This window comes from Schistosoma haematobium, chromosome ZW (genome assembly GCF_000699445.3).
Source record: "Schistosoma haematobium chromosome ZW, whole genome shotgun sequence".
In the NCBI taxonomy this organism is placed as follows: domain Eukaryota; kingdom Metazoa; phylum Platyhelminthes; class Trematoda; order Strigeidida; family Schistosomatidae; genus Schistosoma; species Schistosoma haematobium.
In genome coordinates this window covers 78,426,176-78,443,586 of record NC_067195.1, presented here as the reverse complement: position 1 = coordinate 78,443,586, position 17,411 = coordinate 78,426,176, and the positions used below count along the sequence as shown (strand labels likewise).

Sequence of the window (17,411 nt, the reverse complement as noted above, 5' to 3'; positions counted from 1 at the left end):
TATTATCTCTTAAAGATACTAAGTGTAAATTATGTAACCAGATTACAGTTTCTGTTATCACGATCATGTGATATATTTTTTTCTAATGATGACGACCGATCTTTATTTTGACAAGGTTATGTAATTAATGTGTTTGTTCATTGAATTGACGCACTTTATTAGTTGAAGGTTGTTTCTCTTGTAGCATTTAACACTTAATATTGAATTACATGTAATTATAAAGTAACAGATATTGATTAGTACTTGTATTGATGATACCTTACAAAAGTATCGTATGCATCTTATTTCCTTTTGAATTATTGGCAAAATTCATTAAAATTGATATTTCATAGTTCCATATAAGTCGTAAGATGGATTGAACTGAAAAATCTAAGTAAAGACCGGTGTTAGGCAAGGTTGCTTACTCTCACCCTTTCTCTTTCTCCTGGTGATCGACTAGATCATGAAGATGTCAACATTTGAGGGGAAGTACGGGATACAGTGGACATCTAGAATGCAGCTGGACGATCTAGACTTCGCAGATGATCTGGCTCTTCTATCGCAAACGCAACAACAAATGCAGAAGAAGACGAACAGTGTAGTAGCAGCCCCAACAGCAGTAGCTCTCAATACACACAAAGGGGAAAGCAAGATTCTCTGGTACAACACAGCATGCACCAATTCAATCATAATTGACGGAGAAGATTTGGAAGATGTAAAAACCTTTACATATTTGGGCAGCATCATTGATGAACAGGGTGGATCTGATGCAGATGTGAAGGCGCGGATCGGAAAAGCAAGGGCAGCATATTTACAACTGAAGAACATCTGGAATTTAAAACAACTGTCAACCAACACCAAGGTCAGAATTTTCAATACAAATGTCAAGACAGTTCTACTGTATATGGTGGAAACCTGGAGAACTACGGAAGCCATCATCCAGAAGACACAGGTGTTTATTAGCACTTGTCTACGCAAAATACTTCAGATCCGTTGGCCAGACACTATTAGCAACAACGTACTGTGGGAGAGAGCAAACCAGATTCCAGTGGAGGAAGAAATCAGGAAGAAGCGCTGTAATTGAATAGGACACATTGAAGAAAGCACCCAACTGCATCACAAGACAAGCCCTCGCATGGAATTCCAAGACCAAAGTACACATTACACCGGGAAATTGAGATAGACATGAGAAAAATAAACAAGAAATGAAGGCCCAGGACAGAGTAGGATGGAGAATGCTGGTTGGGGGCCCATGTCCGATTGAGAGTAACAGGCGTAAGTAAGTAAGCATAAGTCGTAAGGTTTGGATGATTTATAAAGACATGAGCTTCTAATTGGAATTTTCGCAGGTCACTATTTCATGGGAAAAGAGAAAAGGTTTATTCTTTAAACCATGTGACTTTCAACCAATAAGGGTTGTAAGTCCAGATTCTTTTACTACTACACCTACTTCAGTTTGAACAATCCCGGGTTGGTGATCATACTAATTATCAACTACACTTACTGTCTTTTTCCTATCATATAGAACACTGTATATGAAAAAGTTAACAACTTGATCAATAAAATTCTATCCAATTATAATATCGGCTATTATTTATACATCCGTGTCAATGTAAAAATCACAATCCTACATAAGTTAGTCAGTCCACCAGTCGTGAGAATGAATAGCTCAGTAGTAAATTTTCTAAATGTAACACTGAATGACATGGATTTAAATTTTATACAAAATATTACACCTTTCAGGACTACAGTTTAACTCACTGATCAATGTCCACTAAGACGAAACATAGATGAATATTTTCAACCACTAAATATCTATATGACAATATCTCAACTATGAATTAACGTCATATCTGTGGACTAATAGGAAATAATCAACCGGTGTAATCTTCATTGATAATTCGGATTATTAAGAGAGTATAGCTTGATTTTAGTTTAATAAGTAAATTCTGTTTTGATCAATTAATTAGTCAATCAAATGAGACGTAGAACTTGGCACATGCGTACATCAGTTCAGGTTAGCTTACATAGGGATGAAATTGTTCCTTGAAGAAGAGGAATGAATATCAAGTTTTTTTTTCATAAACACTATGAGATTATTCATCCTTCTTCAATATCAAATATACGGTATTAAGCACTTTGTAATATTTTTTCCTCATTTATTGGGTGAACGGTACATATACAATCGTAATTATCAGTAGTGATTTCATTTCAAGCATCTAAATTTATCTAAACATGTTGAATATTGAAAAATTGTCGGATGAAATAATTAACTTTCTAGTTTGAACTGAAATTCTCAGTCAAAACTATGCAATCATATACAGCACTCACCCATTAACTAAATGGAAGAATGTTGTTTATGTCTTGGTATTGCATACATATTGAACATTAAAAAACATATGAGCTGCAAATCCTTGAACTCTTATTCTCTCTCTTCCAAAATGTTATATTCTTGGTGTTATAACTAGTGACCTGGGTGCCCTGCTAATGTATAAGTAACGAAACCGCCAATTAGAGAGGAGTGAATTATCGATCGGATCAATGACGCATAAAACCCGTACGAGCAGTCTAGAGTACTTATCGGTTCTGCTTCCTGTTTTAGTCCAGAACAACAATCTCAGCCTCTGCAATATGTATCGTTTATTCCAAACATACTAGGTTTATATACCAACCAAAACAGACCCCATCGTACCAATAAAATAGGAAACAACATTTATACAAGATTTAGGCAAAAGTGGCTGTGAATGTGGGAGGTAGTGATTAATAGACAAGGCATAATTCAAGAATGGTAAATCGTATAATAATAGTTCATAGGTCAAAATAAAGCTTATGATAAGAGGGACATGAATATGGATAGTTTGGTTATTTAACAATTATACGATAAAAATATACGCATAGTATGGATCCCAAAAGTTACCATTCATTATGCTTATCGGGACATAACACTTAATTATTATATAAACTTAATAACAGTTAGTTCAACAGGATGTTCTAGTCCTATTATTAACTATAACTAGTTTTCAACTGTTATTTCAAATTTATGGAATAAATACTCTTTTAAAACAATTTGATTATATCTGTAAATCGGTATGCATTCTGTAATTATTTCCAGTATATCATTTAATTAATTAATTGGGGTGGTGTATTTATTAACTATTATATTAGTCGTAATATCATTTTTGTGAATATGATAAAGTGGTAGGTATCTATCTGTCTAAGAATGTGGTTTCTATATATATATATATATATATATATATATATATATATATATATATATATATATATATATATATATATATATATATATATATATATATATATATATATATATATATATAGATAGATAGATAGATAGATAGATAGATAGATAGATAGATAGATAGATAGATAGATAGATAGATAGATAGATAGATAGATAGATAGATAGATAGATAGATAGATAGATAGATAGATAGATAGATAGATAGATAGATAGATAGATAGATAGATAGATAGATAGATAGATAGATAGATAGATAGATAGATAGATAGATAGATAGATAGATAGATAGATAGATAGATAGATAGATAGATAGATAGATAGATAGATAGATAGATAGATAGATAGATAGATAGATAGATAGATAGATAGATAGATAGATAGATAGATAGATAGATAGATAGATAGATAGATAGATAGATAGATAGATAGATAGATAGATAGATAGATAGATAGATAGATAGATAGATAGATAGATAGATAGATAGATAGATAGATAGATAGATAGATAGATAGATAGATAGATAGATAGATAGATAGATAGATAGATAGATAGATAGATAGATAGATAGATAGATAGATAGATAGATAGATAGATAGATAGATAGATAGATAGATAGATAGATAGATAGATAGATAGATAGATAGATAGATAGATAGATAGATAGATAGATAGATAGATAGATAGATAGATAGATAGATAGATAGATAGATAGATAGATAGATAGATAGATAGATAGATAGATAGATAGATAGATAGATAGATAGATAGATAGATAGATAGATAGATAGATAGATAGATAGATAGATAGATAGATAGATAGATAGATAGATAGATAGATAGATAGATAGATAGATAGATAGATAGATAGATAGATAGATAGATAGATAGATAGATAGATAGATAGATAGATAGATAGATAGATAGATAGATAGATAGATAGATAGATAGATAGATAGATAGATAGATAGATAGATAGATAGATAGATAGATAGATAGATAGATAGATAGATAGATAGATAGATAGATAGATAGATAGATAGATAGATAGATAGATAGATAGATAGATAGATAGATAGATAGATAGATAGATAGATAGATAGATAGATAGATAGATAGATAGATAGATAGATAGATAGATAGATAGATAGATAGATAGATAGATAGATAGATAGATAGATAGATAGATAGATAGATAGATAGATAGATAGATAGATAGATAGATAGATAGATAGATAGATAGATAGATAGATAGATAGATAGATAGATAGATAGATAGATAGATAGATAGATAGATAGATAGATAGATAGATAGATAGATAGATAGATAGATAGATAGATAGATAGATAGATAGATAGATAGATAGATAGATAGATAGATAGATAGATAGATAGATAGATAGATAGATAGATAGATAGATAGATAGATAGATAGATAGATAGATAGATAGATAGATAGATAGATAGAGAGAGAGAGAGAGAGAGAGAGAGAGAGAGAGAGAGAGAGAGAATGTGCATTTTCGTATATGACAGAATAGTATACCGTAACATAGAAAGTATGTATAGAAAGATCTGTCTAGAATTAACTTTTCAAAGATTTCATTTGACTGTAAAAAGTATCCTTTTTTTTAAATTGCAATATCATAAATGTCACATTTCATTACATGAAATGTATTAATTTCATGTTACATAATTATGTAATTGTAAGAAAATATAATCACATTCTTTTTTTCGTCGTTTCGCTAATATTATTACTTTATCATGTGATATATGTGTGGTGTATAGATCATAAAAAGTTCATTGTAAATGATTGTTTGTTTAAGTAAAGATGAATAATGACTAGCAGTGGAATCCAGGTCGAGTGTTTCGTCCTATTTGAAACTCGTCAGGTGGATGTACCTGCAAAGCGCGTTCTGTATTCTCACTGCTAGCCACTATCCATCTTTGCTTAAAAAGTTTGTGACTTAAGGCTATATCGAGGCAATCCGTACAGGATGCACATATGCCAATAAAAGACTGATTCAATTGCAATCCTAAATAACAATGGAAGGATACAAATAAAACAACACCAAGTGGGTTGTTTTTTTCTTTGATTGTTTTTTATGTTACAATTTTACATTGTAACTATGACTGCTTGATTTATATGTGTTGAACTTTTTCAGTGATTAACTCGATAAGAATATTTAAAGTATCCCATTTTTATGTAATGTGATAACATTAGTCTATTATAACAATTTTCAGTTTTCTTTCTCATGTTAGCAAACACTTCGGATGTTCTCATTTCAGAATTTATTCTTGAGTATTATTTATTTATTTGAACAAATACATATTGGTACAAAGGGGCACCGAATACATATGCACCACATAAATTATTCGATTAATGTGAGGGATGGGATGCTGCCTGGATGCCTAGACCGAAGCAAGTGGTTTTCTTAAGAGGGCACACCCAGAGCCTTCAACCTAAAGGTTTGATCCACAAGGCAGTGAAGCAACGTCAGGAGATTCAATCCCATGTTAGCCGGTGACCAACTGTAGATTAATACGCTATTTGTTTCCCTAGGATCCTGGTGCCTATATGCATCGTTGGTTTGGATTCAGGGTTTTCCGACTCTCCTAGGTGGATCCTCTGTATCCACCAACCCGGTGAAAGCGCTGGTCATTCGCTTTTCGTCCTCTCATCTTCGTAAACATCAGTAATATAGCGAGTAGGCAGTTGATCGGACTTCCGTGGCAGTGGTTGTATGCACGTGGCCATGTGACAGCATTTGGACAGGGAGAGCTGCCTCTCACCACTCTCGGCCGTACAAGGGCATTTATTATGGACAGATTAAATTTCGTGTTTGAACTTCAAGGCTGCTTTTAATTATCTCTATACTTTTTTATAGTCCATTAAAAGAAATATATGTTTTTTTACATATTTTTTGCCAGCTATCCATTAATGGATAGATCATCAGTTATTGTTGAAACTCAGTCAAAAGATTCTCATGCGGTAACTACTCATTTAAATCAATCCTATTTACGACCTACACAATTAAATTTAACAACTGGAAGACATTTACCTGATGAATCCTATTCATTGTCTTATCTTTCATCTTCATTATCATCATCACCAACATTATCATCGACATTAACTACTACATCATGTCCACGTTCATCTGTGATATCAGACTATTCTGACTTCAATAACCAATTATCTGCTGATGTTAGTGATAATAATAACAATAACAATAATAATAATAATCAAGTATGGTTACCAAAACAACGATATATTAAATCTAGTCGGAGTTTACCAAATGAACAAACTAATAATCAACTAATAAGTTCAAATAATAATAATAATCAGAATGCCAATAATTGTTTAGATTCAAATTCATTAGGATTTCTCAATGGTGGACGTAATGTTATTGATATAACTGGATTAACTGAGACTGAACCAACATCAACAACTACTACACCGTGGTTTGCAGCCGCAGCAGCAGCTGTAGCTGTTGTTATGGCTGCATCTCAATCATCATCATCATCCTCAACTAATTCCGCTTTATTAGATCCATATACAGTATCATCAAATTTCAATGAATGTTTTGGAATCAATGACCGTATTAATAATAATAATTCAGGTATAAATCAAGTAAATAATCGACGTGTTCCAGTGAATACAACTAATTTTTCAAAGGTAAGAATAAGATAATTGATGAATGGACTGTTTTCTCTGATTATGAATCAAAATCTGTGTTAATAATGTCAAATTAATAAATCTGAGACTTAGTGTGTTGTGTTTGTTTGTTCTAGTGGATCATGATTTGTAGGTTGTTTATCGAGGCAAGTTTTTCATTGTATTCTGGAGTATTCAGTAGGATGGTTAAACAAAGGATAGCGTAAGTCATCTGTGAAATCGAGTCTGCAATATGTAGTAGGCATAAAATATTCAACCCAACTGGGCACCAGAAGCAGTTTGTAACAGAACACTTTTGTATTGGTTGTTTCTAAATGATCTATGTTAGATAACGAAAACCTATATATTAGGTATTGGATAAAATGATTATTATTTACATTTGTTTACGAAGACTTAAATGTCCTGATATAACAATTAAAATAATAGTCGCCTACATCTTATAGGTAGCAGGTACTTCGATTTGTGTAATTATATGATTACACTAGTTCCTCACATCTGGTATGTGTCACAAAGTGGAACATTAGAAGACTGATACATTTTTTTCTTGAGAACGCTCCGAACACTAACTATCTATTCTTTTAAAGTAGTCGGTTCTTGAAACTTGAACAAAAAATGAAAGGCAGAACGTATAGAAAAAGCTGTACTGTGAAGGTTAAACTATGAAAAATAGAAAAAGTATTGATAAGATTTTGTTAGCGGATTTTATTATTATAAGCAATAATAAATAGTGGCTAGCAGTAGAATCCGGGACGCACGGTTCTTCCTTTTTGGGACACATTAGCTGGATATACCTGCGTCCCAGAGTTGATTTTTACCCCGGACACGAACCCAGTATCCTTTACTTCCAACTCAATCGCGTTATCCACTTAGCTACTGAGCCCACATAGCCACTAGCTTGTGCAATGGGGTGAAGTTATTATTCATTTTCCTATTGTTCGTTTGAATCTTGTCACTGATATTCAATACTGCAATTGATAAATGCAATACGAAAATGAATTAGAATTTTACTATTGTCGAATTACAATCAAATAAGCATTATGGATTTACTAGTATTTTTTTTGGAAGTTTGCAAAAATAGTCTAATTATTTAAATAATTCTCTACATTTGCCCCCAAATGCCTTGAAACGGCCGAAGTTGGGGAGAGTCAGCTCTGTCAAAACGCTCTTACATGGCAGCGCGTTTACAACCACAGGGAAGTCCTACTCACTACCTTCTCGTGGCATTACTGTTGTTTACGAAATTGAGGAGATGAGAACGAATGTCCGGCGCTTTAAATGGGTTGGTGGACACGGAGCGTCCAATATTTATGTGCTCAAATAAATTAATAAAAGTTTTTCTCTCTGAAAAATTCCCGTTATATTAAAACTCAATTGTATGAACGAAGAATATTCTTTTCAATAATTTCTCATCAGGTTCTGCAATTATCATATTCAAATTTATAATCCATAAAATAGGCCAGATTTCTCTCTCATCCCATGTTGACCATATTTTTTTCCGATGATTTATCGCACAATTTCATTTCACTTATAAACTGATTCAAGTTAACACTTTATCTTAGTCAGCTTCAACATTAACCATTTGATTTGATTTGATATGACAAACGACAATTCTTGATTCACTTATTACAATTTCCAAAGGATGTACTCTGCTTTAAATCTGGCCAATCTTACAGATTATTAATTTGGATATGATAATTGCAGAACCTGATGAGAAATTATTGAAAAGACTATACTTCGTTCATACAAACGTTTTTCTCTCACTGAATTCTGAAAGAAATTATCGATAAACTCCTTAGTCAAGTGAATACATAATTCATAAAATATAAATGAATTGAATACAAAGTCTAATTTATTCTTTGAGAAGTCAACATATCAAATTATCAGTATGGGGTTGTGGAAGTTGTTGAATTTCTGATTGAATGCGCTCCTCTGTGGAGTCCCATCTTAGGACGAAACGGCCATTCAGTTCTTCCAGATTTTCTATTGTAGTTTAATATTAATCGATTCCTGATCTCATATCAAATTATAATTGATTACAAATTTGATAGACACAGGGTATTAGGGAATGATGGTAAATCAGTCGATGAGGTTATGAATCTTCATCGACTGAGATGGTTGAGCCACGTGGTACGTATGCCTGAACATCGACTACCACGACGTGCAATGCTAACCGGTTTTGGAGATGTTTGGAAGAATGTTAGGGGCGGCCAAACCAAAACGTGTCATCATTTGTTGAAGTCACTAACTCCTAGTCTGAGCCATGTTGGTAGATGCAAACTACTTGATTGGGGTCCGCGTGACTGTCGTAACCAATGGTTGGAGACTCTTCGTGACATGACTCAGAATCGATCACAGTGGCGTCGGTGTATACACTCTCTGTCTTCCCTTAAACGAAGAGATTAAAATCGCTTCATATCTTTCTTTCTACGAACTAATTCTTTCTTCCTGTACTATATCCTTATATGCAATCATTCTTTTATATATTACCACCTCCGAATTAACTACTTTTATGAATCTGGTGTTCATTTTGTTGTGTTGATGAGGTATGGCAACTTGGACCGATGCATATATGTGCCTGGTCATACGTTGTAACTGACTGACTGACAAATCCGATATTCATTACATTGCACATTTCATATTATATAAGTACTCTATGTTCCAAAATTTATTCTAAACAAAAAATACAATAAGGTTATACCAAGGGTATATTTTGAAGAGATCTGCTTGAATTTATCCTTCAATTATTTTAAGAAAAGAAAAACAGACAAATGTTATTATTAATAATTAGCTGGTAGTAGAAAAAATGTATTTTTCACTCAACATGTTATATTTTAATCATGTTGTAGTGTATGCTACTTATGCTGACAAGTATAAGTAGTATGTAGCACCAATCAAAAGTGAAATATCTACCAAACAAATAGTTGAAGAGAAGAGAACAATTAGAATAACAACAGAATGGAAAGAATCATAAAGCATGTATGGTTTTCATATTTTACGATGGAAATAAATTAAATTGCACTGAGTAAAAAGTTGATTTTTCCCACCGAAATCTTCGTTCACTATAATGTAACTAATTTGTGTTATGCCCACTGTGAAATATAACAGTTATATATGATTGTTCATGTTTATGCATTATCCACTTCCAATGAAGATAATGTGTAAATTAATCTATTATGCTGAACATTGTTAATTATCAGTTTTAATCAAACTGTAAATGAATGGTTTGTGATCAGTCAGTCAGTCAGTAACAACGTAGAACTTCGTACGTACGTACATCAGTTCGAGTTGCCATACCACATTAGCACAGAGATGCAGTTGTCGATTCAAATGCCGTAGTGGTAGAAGTAGTAAGCGTATAAGCAGTAATCGGAAAGATTAGGGTTTGGAGATGTGATCAACACCTATGAGATAACTGTGTTACATTCGGTTAAGGTTAGAGTAAATTGATCATCTATCATATACATAGTGTTCATTCTACTTCAGTTTGATATTGTTGAACACTAAATATTGTAGATTGTGAAGATTTGATTTTTATGATTTATTTATTTATGTATATCTATACTACTAATAATGTTTTAAAAAGAAATTAATTTTCAAATAATATATCAATTATTCTTTCATGTTATAATTCTTATTCACATGGAAAGCAACGTTTCAAATTAGGTCTACATGAAACTGTTTTAGATCATCAACATTCTGGTAGATCATTTTTGTCAAATTCTTATAATATTAATCCATATGATACTAATAGTAATACTACTAGTGGTCATATGAATGAAAATATATTGAAAATTGGTAAATATGAATCAAATGATACATTACGTTCCTTACATCCATCATTATCATCATCATCAACATCATCAGTAGCATCATCATTATCTGATGTTACACATCCGTCGACAATAGCTGCTATGCAAGCAGCGGCTGTTGCAGCAGCAGCAGCTGCTACCGCTGCTGGTCTAGTTCTATCCAATAGTCGTGTACGTGGATTATCTGATGAAATTTATCCGAATTTAAATCGTGTCAGCATTTCTAATTCATTGCCTGAATTACCAAATAATTGTTATACATCAACTACACCATCATCATTATCCTCATCATCATCATCACCACCAATAATGGGTAATTTTGGTAGAATTATTGAAAATCTTTCAATGTATTCAACATCATTAGATCGTAATGTTCAACCGATTAATAATCTGGATTATCCATCATCATCAACATTATCCTCCTCCTCCTCATTATTATTGTCATCAACAGTGAATAATTTCCCTGTTAATCATTCCATTGTAAATACTACATTACCATCGATTACTGTACCAGTTATAACTAATAAAGAAATTAGTCCACGTTTAAAGAATGGTATTAGACCGGTGAGTTTATTAATTCCGCTGATATCTACATTCACTTTTTTCAATATTTAAGTAGTATCTATTTTGTATACACTTTATGAATAATAATAGTTTGTTAAAAGTAGTAATGTTTTACATTTGTAATTGTCATTTGACAAAGGGGAATTTGGCCAGAGGTTAACTCCATTATCGATTTATTTAATCATTTTGCTTGAAACATTAAATTTATAATAAAAAAAGTAAGTTGTTTAAACATCAGAATAATTACTCAGTAAACTATAATCTCTATACACATAGTTCCCTTTATCATTTTGAAATGAGCAAGAACAAAGATTCTATTAGGATAGCATGGATTCATTTTATTTCGTCTGGTTCTCATCAGCTGCTTACAATCTGTGATATTTAAAAACCATCATTACCTAATGAATTTCAAATTACTTACATGAGAGGGTTTGGTTGTAAGTTATATTGAAGACATATTCTTATAATATAGCAAGGGGGTAAATAAATTGAATAGATTGAATATTGTAAATATGTATCTTATGTAAAAGGAAATTGTGACTTGAGTTCAAAGGTCCAGAAACAAGTGATAGGAATAAAATGAGTAAAGATCCGTTAATAAAACAAGATTAATAATCTGGAAGACGGACGAAACAAAAAGACATAATAGTGTAATGAATACAAGAAAGAGTTAAAAAAAACGAAAAAAAGAAACGTTTTAAGATACAATGAAGGAATATTTATCACCAAGGCAAGGGAAGATTAATAACCATCTCCTTTTGAACACATAAATCAGGATTTTGACGCCTGATAGCAACGGCTTCAACAAACTTCAGAAGACTAGATTTTGTCTGTTTATTATTAATCACCTTAAAATATTACAAGGTATCGACCTGATGTTGGAAACTCGATACTCTTAAAAATCTCTCAGGAAGTAGTATCGAACTAACTTGTCGATGTAGGCATATAGGATAATATTACTGTAGTAATAAAAATTGCAAGTTGTTAGTAGGATTGAATGCATACTGCTCTTATTACTCTGAAATTGGACACTCCATTGTGCATCTGGAGATATGTTTTTGATTGGTCAGAAATGGGATCAAATGGATGGGGAAGCTACATTGACTCCATTTTAAATCTTTGCTAACTTTATTCCTGTAGACTACATGATATTTTAGAATATTTAATGGAAATCTGTCAGTACACATTCCATATATCTTACTACATTGGTAAAAATAGCCTTGTGTATTTCAAGAGTCGAGGTCAGTTTACTCGATATGTTATTGCAACATATTATCATTAAACCGTTTAAAATATTAAAAATGCGAAATTCAGAGAGGGGATCTATTTTCGACAAATTTATTAACAAGCTGTACAGTATATATATATATGGTCCCGTGCGAACATATGAACAGGGAGTAAACGTGATAATCAAATGGAAAGATTATAATACCAGATTACGTAATATGAACAATAACAATAAAAGATTGTATATATGCAAATAGATTATAATGTGAATAAAATAAGCTGATTAAAATGTTTTTGTTACAATAATTAAATGTAATGGATGTGCAAAACTAAATGATGTAATTCCAGAAACAATTATGAAAGTAATGATGAAGACATGAGACATAAGTAAGGAGAGAGGGGGGATATTTTCCAATACGAAATGCAATGATAATAATAATAAAGTACAAGGTAATGATAACGAAAAGATGTACATATAGTTCTGGCTTGAGTTCATGAATGGTTAAGAGCTTATGCTGTTTTAAGGAGTTGGATACGAAGAAACCTAGGTAGATTCGGATGAATTATGTAAATAAACTTGAAATCAACCTGTGGAAAGGTAAAATAAATACAGTCGATTAGATGTTCAAGAATGGGACTTCTAACTTGTTTTTTATATCCTTGTAGAACCTCACTAGGATAACAGAATCTTATCATGTTTATTCCTTGTTCATATGTGTTGACGGAACCAGTACTCTATATATATGTAATTCGTTGAAAAGAGATCCCTTCTCTAAATTTCGTGTTTTTAATTTAAATACAGTTAAATGCCTTGAAGACGATCTGATGATCATTTCATAGTTGTGTATCATATGGATTTGTAAAATTATGATCAAAATTAGTAATATATAAGTTAAAATGTTCTAAATTTGTATTTGGCACATTCCTCAATACAGTATACGATTCAGACAAACTCTTGAAGAATTTTATTATCTTATCTATAGCATAATTGAGCTTAGCAATATCAATCAGATTCGATACTTTGATTAGATATTACTTATGACTTAGTAATCAGTCATTCCACTGATTACATTTTGTTATGACCCAACTTTAGTTGTACGTATTGATATGCTATCATAATTTGTGAATGCGACGTGAAATCTATTCTTCAACTGAAATTAAACTATTCTCCTTACTCCCTAGATGACTTTTGAGCTCTCGCCTCTCCTAATGACTAAGAAGATAATCGGAAGCCGAATGGCTTATTCTTACTCCGGGAAAAAAATATGTCTGCTTATAAAACTTTTTGCGTGACCTTGGGAACTAGTCGTTTAGAGTGTGAATTTCATAGTGCCTGATTCAATGGTACAACCATAGTTCGAAAATCAAAGGTTGCATTCATCAAAATTACCATTATTTGTTTAATTTAGATCAACGTTTTTGAGAAATAATTCGTTTTACAACACTTTCGATTGAGTGCACTAAATTTTATCTCTTCCAGTAGAGTACATTTAAAAGTGTACATCATTTCCAATATCACCACAGTGTAACGCATTGACGTTGTATGATATTGCCTCTGTAATCTGGGTTCGAATTTCACTAGAGGTGAGGGATGGATGCAAACCAGTATGGAATCTAGATTGAGATTTTCTTATCGATTACTTTCAACCAAATTGCATCGAAAAGTTTTATTCTCGATCCCAACAATAATAATAATGAACATAGTAGTACTAATGAGAGAACATATGATTCTATCATTTTCTTTCAATGATATCTTATTATTTTTATCATTCTAGACTTCTATAACAGTACAACAATTTGCTGAACGCATTCATGTTGCTGCCAAATATATGATGACTGAAAGAAAGGTCAGTATTATTTCCTATATCCATTTTTTTCCCAGTATTCTTTTCATTTCACTACTTATCAATTGTATTTTGTTTATGGATTTATAATTTTTATTAGAAATTTTAATGGCACATTTTTCAGTTAAAGTACACAGATGAGCCAATCAGAATCGAGACGAAAAATTGTATTTAACACTACCACGGAATTCTTCCCCACCCCACCCTAAACATTTTATCTTGAAATGAATCTTAACCCAGTGACAGTATAGTTTATGGCGGGACTGATTAGACTTATTCAAAATCGGTTTATTCGAACAGCCTACAAAGGATTTCTACATTATATCTAGTGTCAGTTTATAATAAAACCTTATGTCTAAACTTTTAATCGTAGCCTTAAATACCTGATTTTAACCAAGAATAATCTGAGGATGATATCTTTAGATTTACAATCAGAGTAACCTGTAGAAAAGTTTAATCGATTCAAAATTATACATCCCTGTACAAATGCTACTTTGTAAATTGGCTAAGAATTAGCTGAAAATCCATTGTGGTTGCTCATAGTTCGTCCCTTCACTATACACTTACTCATATTGCATACTATACATTATTTAAGAAGTATAGATTTGTAATATACTCTACTGTAAACCAAACTGTTTATGCATTAGTTATGGTTCTACTAATAAATTACTCTGAATCGCCAACATTCAGATTGAGTAAAATTCGGAAAAATGTGATCTTTCCGTTAAATGATCAGTATTTCAATCATAAAATCACCGCTCCCCAATAATGTGTAATGGAATTAATAGTAGGTAGTAAGTAGATTTTGAGTTGTTGAAACAAACAAAGCAAGGAGTACAGATGTGTTTTGAAATTCGGGAATATTACAATCAATTGTTTTAACTACCGGACAAAATTTAAACATTCAGTTTTTTCGGTACATACTACATTTGTATTACAATCAGATTGAGTAATGGGCATTGTTGGCGTTTATATTTATGGACGACCTTTGAGCGACGCTAAAGCTACCTTGGGAATGTTCACCTACTTACTATAACTGAATGAAGGTTATATACCAGTGTAAAGAATTAGGATTAGGATTTTTAGCTGATGGTTAGGGCTATGAATTAGATTTAGAGTTTTCATGACGAATTGGCATTAGCCAAAATGCCAAAACTCTCTCTAACCAAATGGATGAATGAATTTCGCGCCAAAATCCAAAACCTGTTGTCTTGTTTCTGATTGGCTCATTTATTAATTACAGTCTCGCCCTTTACTGATTTCATTAATTTTCATTTTAATTTAGTTACTGTTTCTAAACCAGTCTCATCTACCTACCTACCTATAGTTTCCCATTTCATATAGTTTATACGCCAGTATATAGACGAGAGTTTTAAAATGCTTATGAACTAATCTAACTACAGTGCTATTAAAGATGTGTGAGCAGTTGTCACTTCCCGGTTGCCTACACCGTTGAAGGATGCTTCTTCTTGAAATACTTGTAAAGAAAACTAGATTAGAAATAGTCTTAGCAACCTTGAAAGCACAACCATAGAGCCCAAAAGACATCTGCTTTAGGGTGGTCACACATGACATTTTTACAAATATGCCTTACCATTAAAGATTATCAGGCTGTTCAAGTTTTTTCCCTCTTTCTGGAAACTACTAGAATCCCTTGATGGTATTCTTATTGTTTTTAGTTTTAATCTAATTTTGATTATACTTTGTAGGTAGATATGATTTTAAACTTGTTGTAGGTCAATTGTGCAATAGTTGAAAAGTTTGAATTTTAGCCTCTTAGTCACAGGTTTGAATCACGCTCTACTTTATTTCAGTTTAAACAACTTGATATTACTACTGGCTTTCACATGTATGGTATAACGAGTAGGCAAGTTGTTGTTGTCGTTGTTGATATTTTTATTAAAGCATTCTTAATGTAATTTTACAACTGAGTACAAAAAAGAAGATCACATGATTAGCTTATGTTACAAACTTTATTTGATCTTTTAATATTGTTTTAGTCCGTTAAGAAACATTTGCCCCACATAAATCATTCGATTTGTGTGAGGGCTAGGATACTGGCCGGGTGCCCAAAACGAAACAGGTGGTTTTCTTAGGAGACCACACCCGAAGCCTTTGATATGAAGGTCTAATCCACAAGGCAGTGGAGCAACGTAAGGAGATGCAATCCCATGATAGCCAGTGACCGATAATTGGTTCATACGCCATTTGTCCCTTCAGGATACTGGAATCCATGTGTATCATTGGTTTGGAATGAGGGTTTTCCAACTCCCCTAGGTGAACTCTCCATGTCCACCAACCCGGTGAAAGCACCGGACATTCGTTTCCGTCCTCTCAATTTCGTAAACAACAGTGATGCCGTGAGAAGGCAGTGAGTAGGACTTCCGTGGCAGTGGTTGTATGCACATGACCATGTGAAAGCATTTCAATAAACTCAACAGGACACTGAATTTAAAACTTTTCATCTTTCTAGAACTGTGATATACCACTCAGCTACTGAACCTAGAGTTCAGTAGTACACATTGTTTTTTTTTAGTTTTAGTCTTTATGTATGGGTATCGCAGTTATTATCCAATGTTATTGATTGGCAGTCATTTCATTCTTGACTTAATAGAAAGAAAGAAACAAAGATTCAAGCATAAAAACATAAATTTATTTTGTTTTATGAGATTCTCGTTATCTGCTACTGATCCGTATTGTTACATAATCAAAATTACAAAATGATTTCTAAAGAACTGTGATTGGATGCGATTGTGAATACATACCAGTATACTATAGGGAAGATGTGAATAAATTCAAGTGACTAAATACTATTCTTCCCTGAAGAATTGAGATAATTCAACGAAGAATGTTTTCTTTTCGACAATATCTTTTACTTAAGCTGTACAATCGTATTTATAGTCAATTTACAAAGAAAATAGTCCACTGAAAAATAGATCATATTATGTAACAGAGAAAGTTGCTTAGTATACGAGAATTTACGTGAGATAATAAGATAAAATCAAATATCTAAAGGGTAAATTCCACTTGACGATTTGGAAAAGCAGGTGGACGT

General features: G+C 32.3%; 1 protein-coding gene across 2 annotated transcripts in view; it reads left to right on the top strand.

The window, feature by feature from the left end:
• The window catches only part of MS3_00001276 (uncharacterized protein), a 111,464-nt gene that overhangs the window by 48,685 nt on the left and 45,368 nt on the right, over positions 1-17,411 (top strand). The window contains exons 6-8 of one of the 2 annotated variants that reach the window (XM_051208740.1): positions 6,168-6,912; positions 10,560-11,285; positions 14,288-14,359. In XM_051208740.1, coding sequence (XP_051072558.1) covers positions 6,168-6,912; positions 10,560-11,285; positions 14,288-14,359 — 1,543 coding nt within the window. Of the gene's footprint in view, positions 1-439; positions 2,035-6,167; positions 6,913-10,559; positions 11,286-14,287; positions 14,360-17,411 lie in introns of those variants that run through there. The other variant, XM_051208741.1, reaches the window with a different exon arrangement.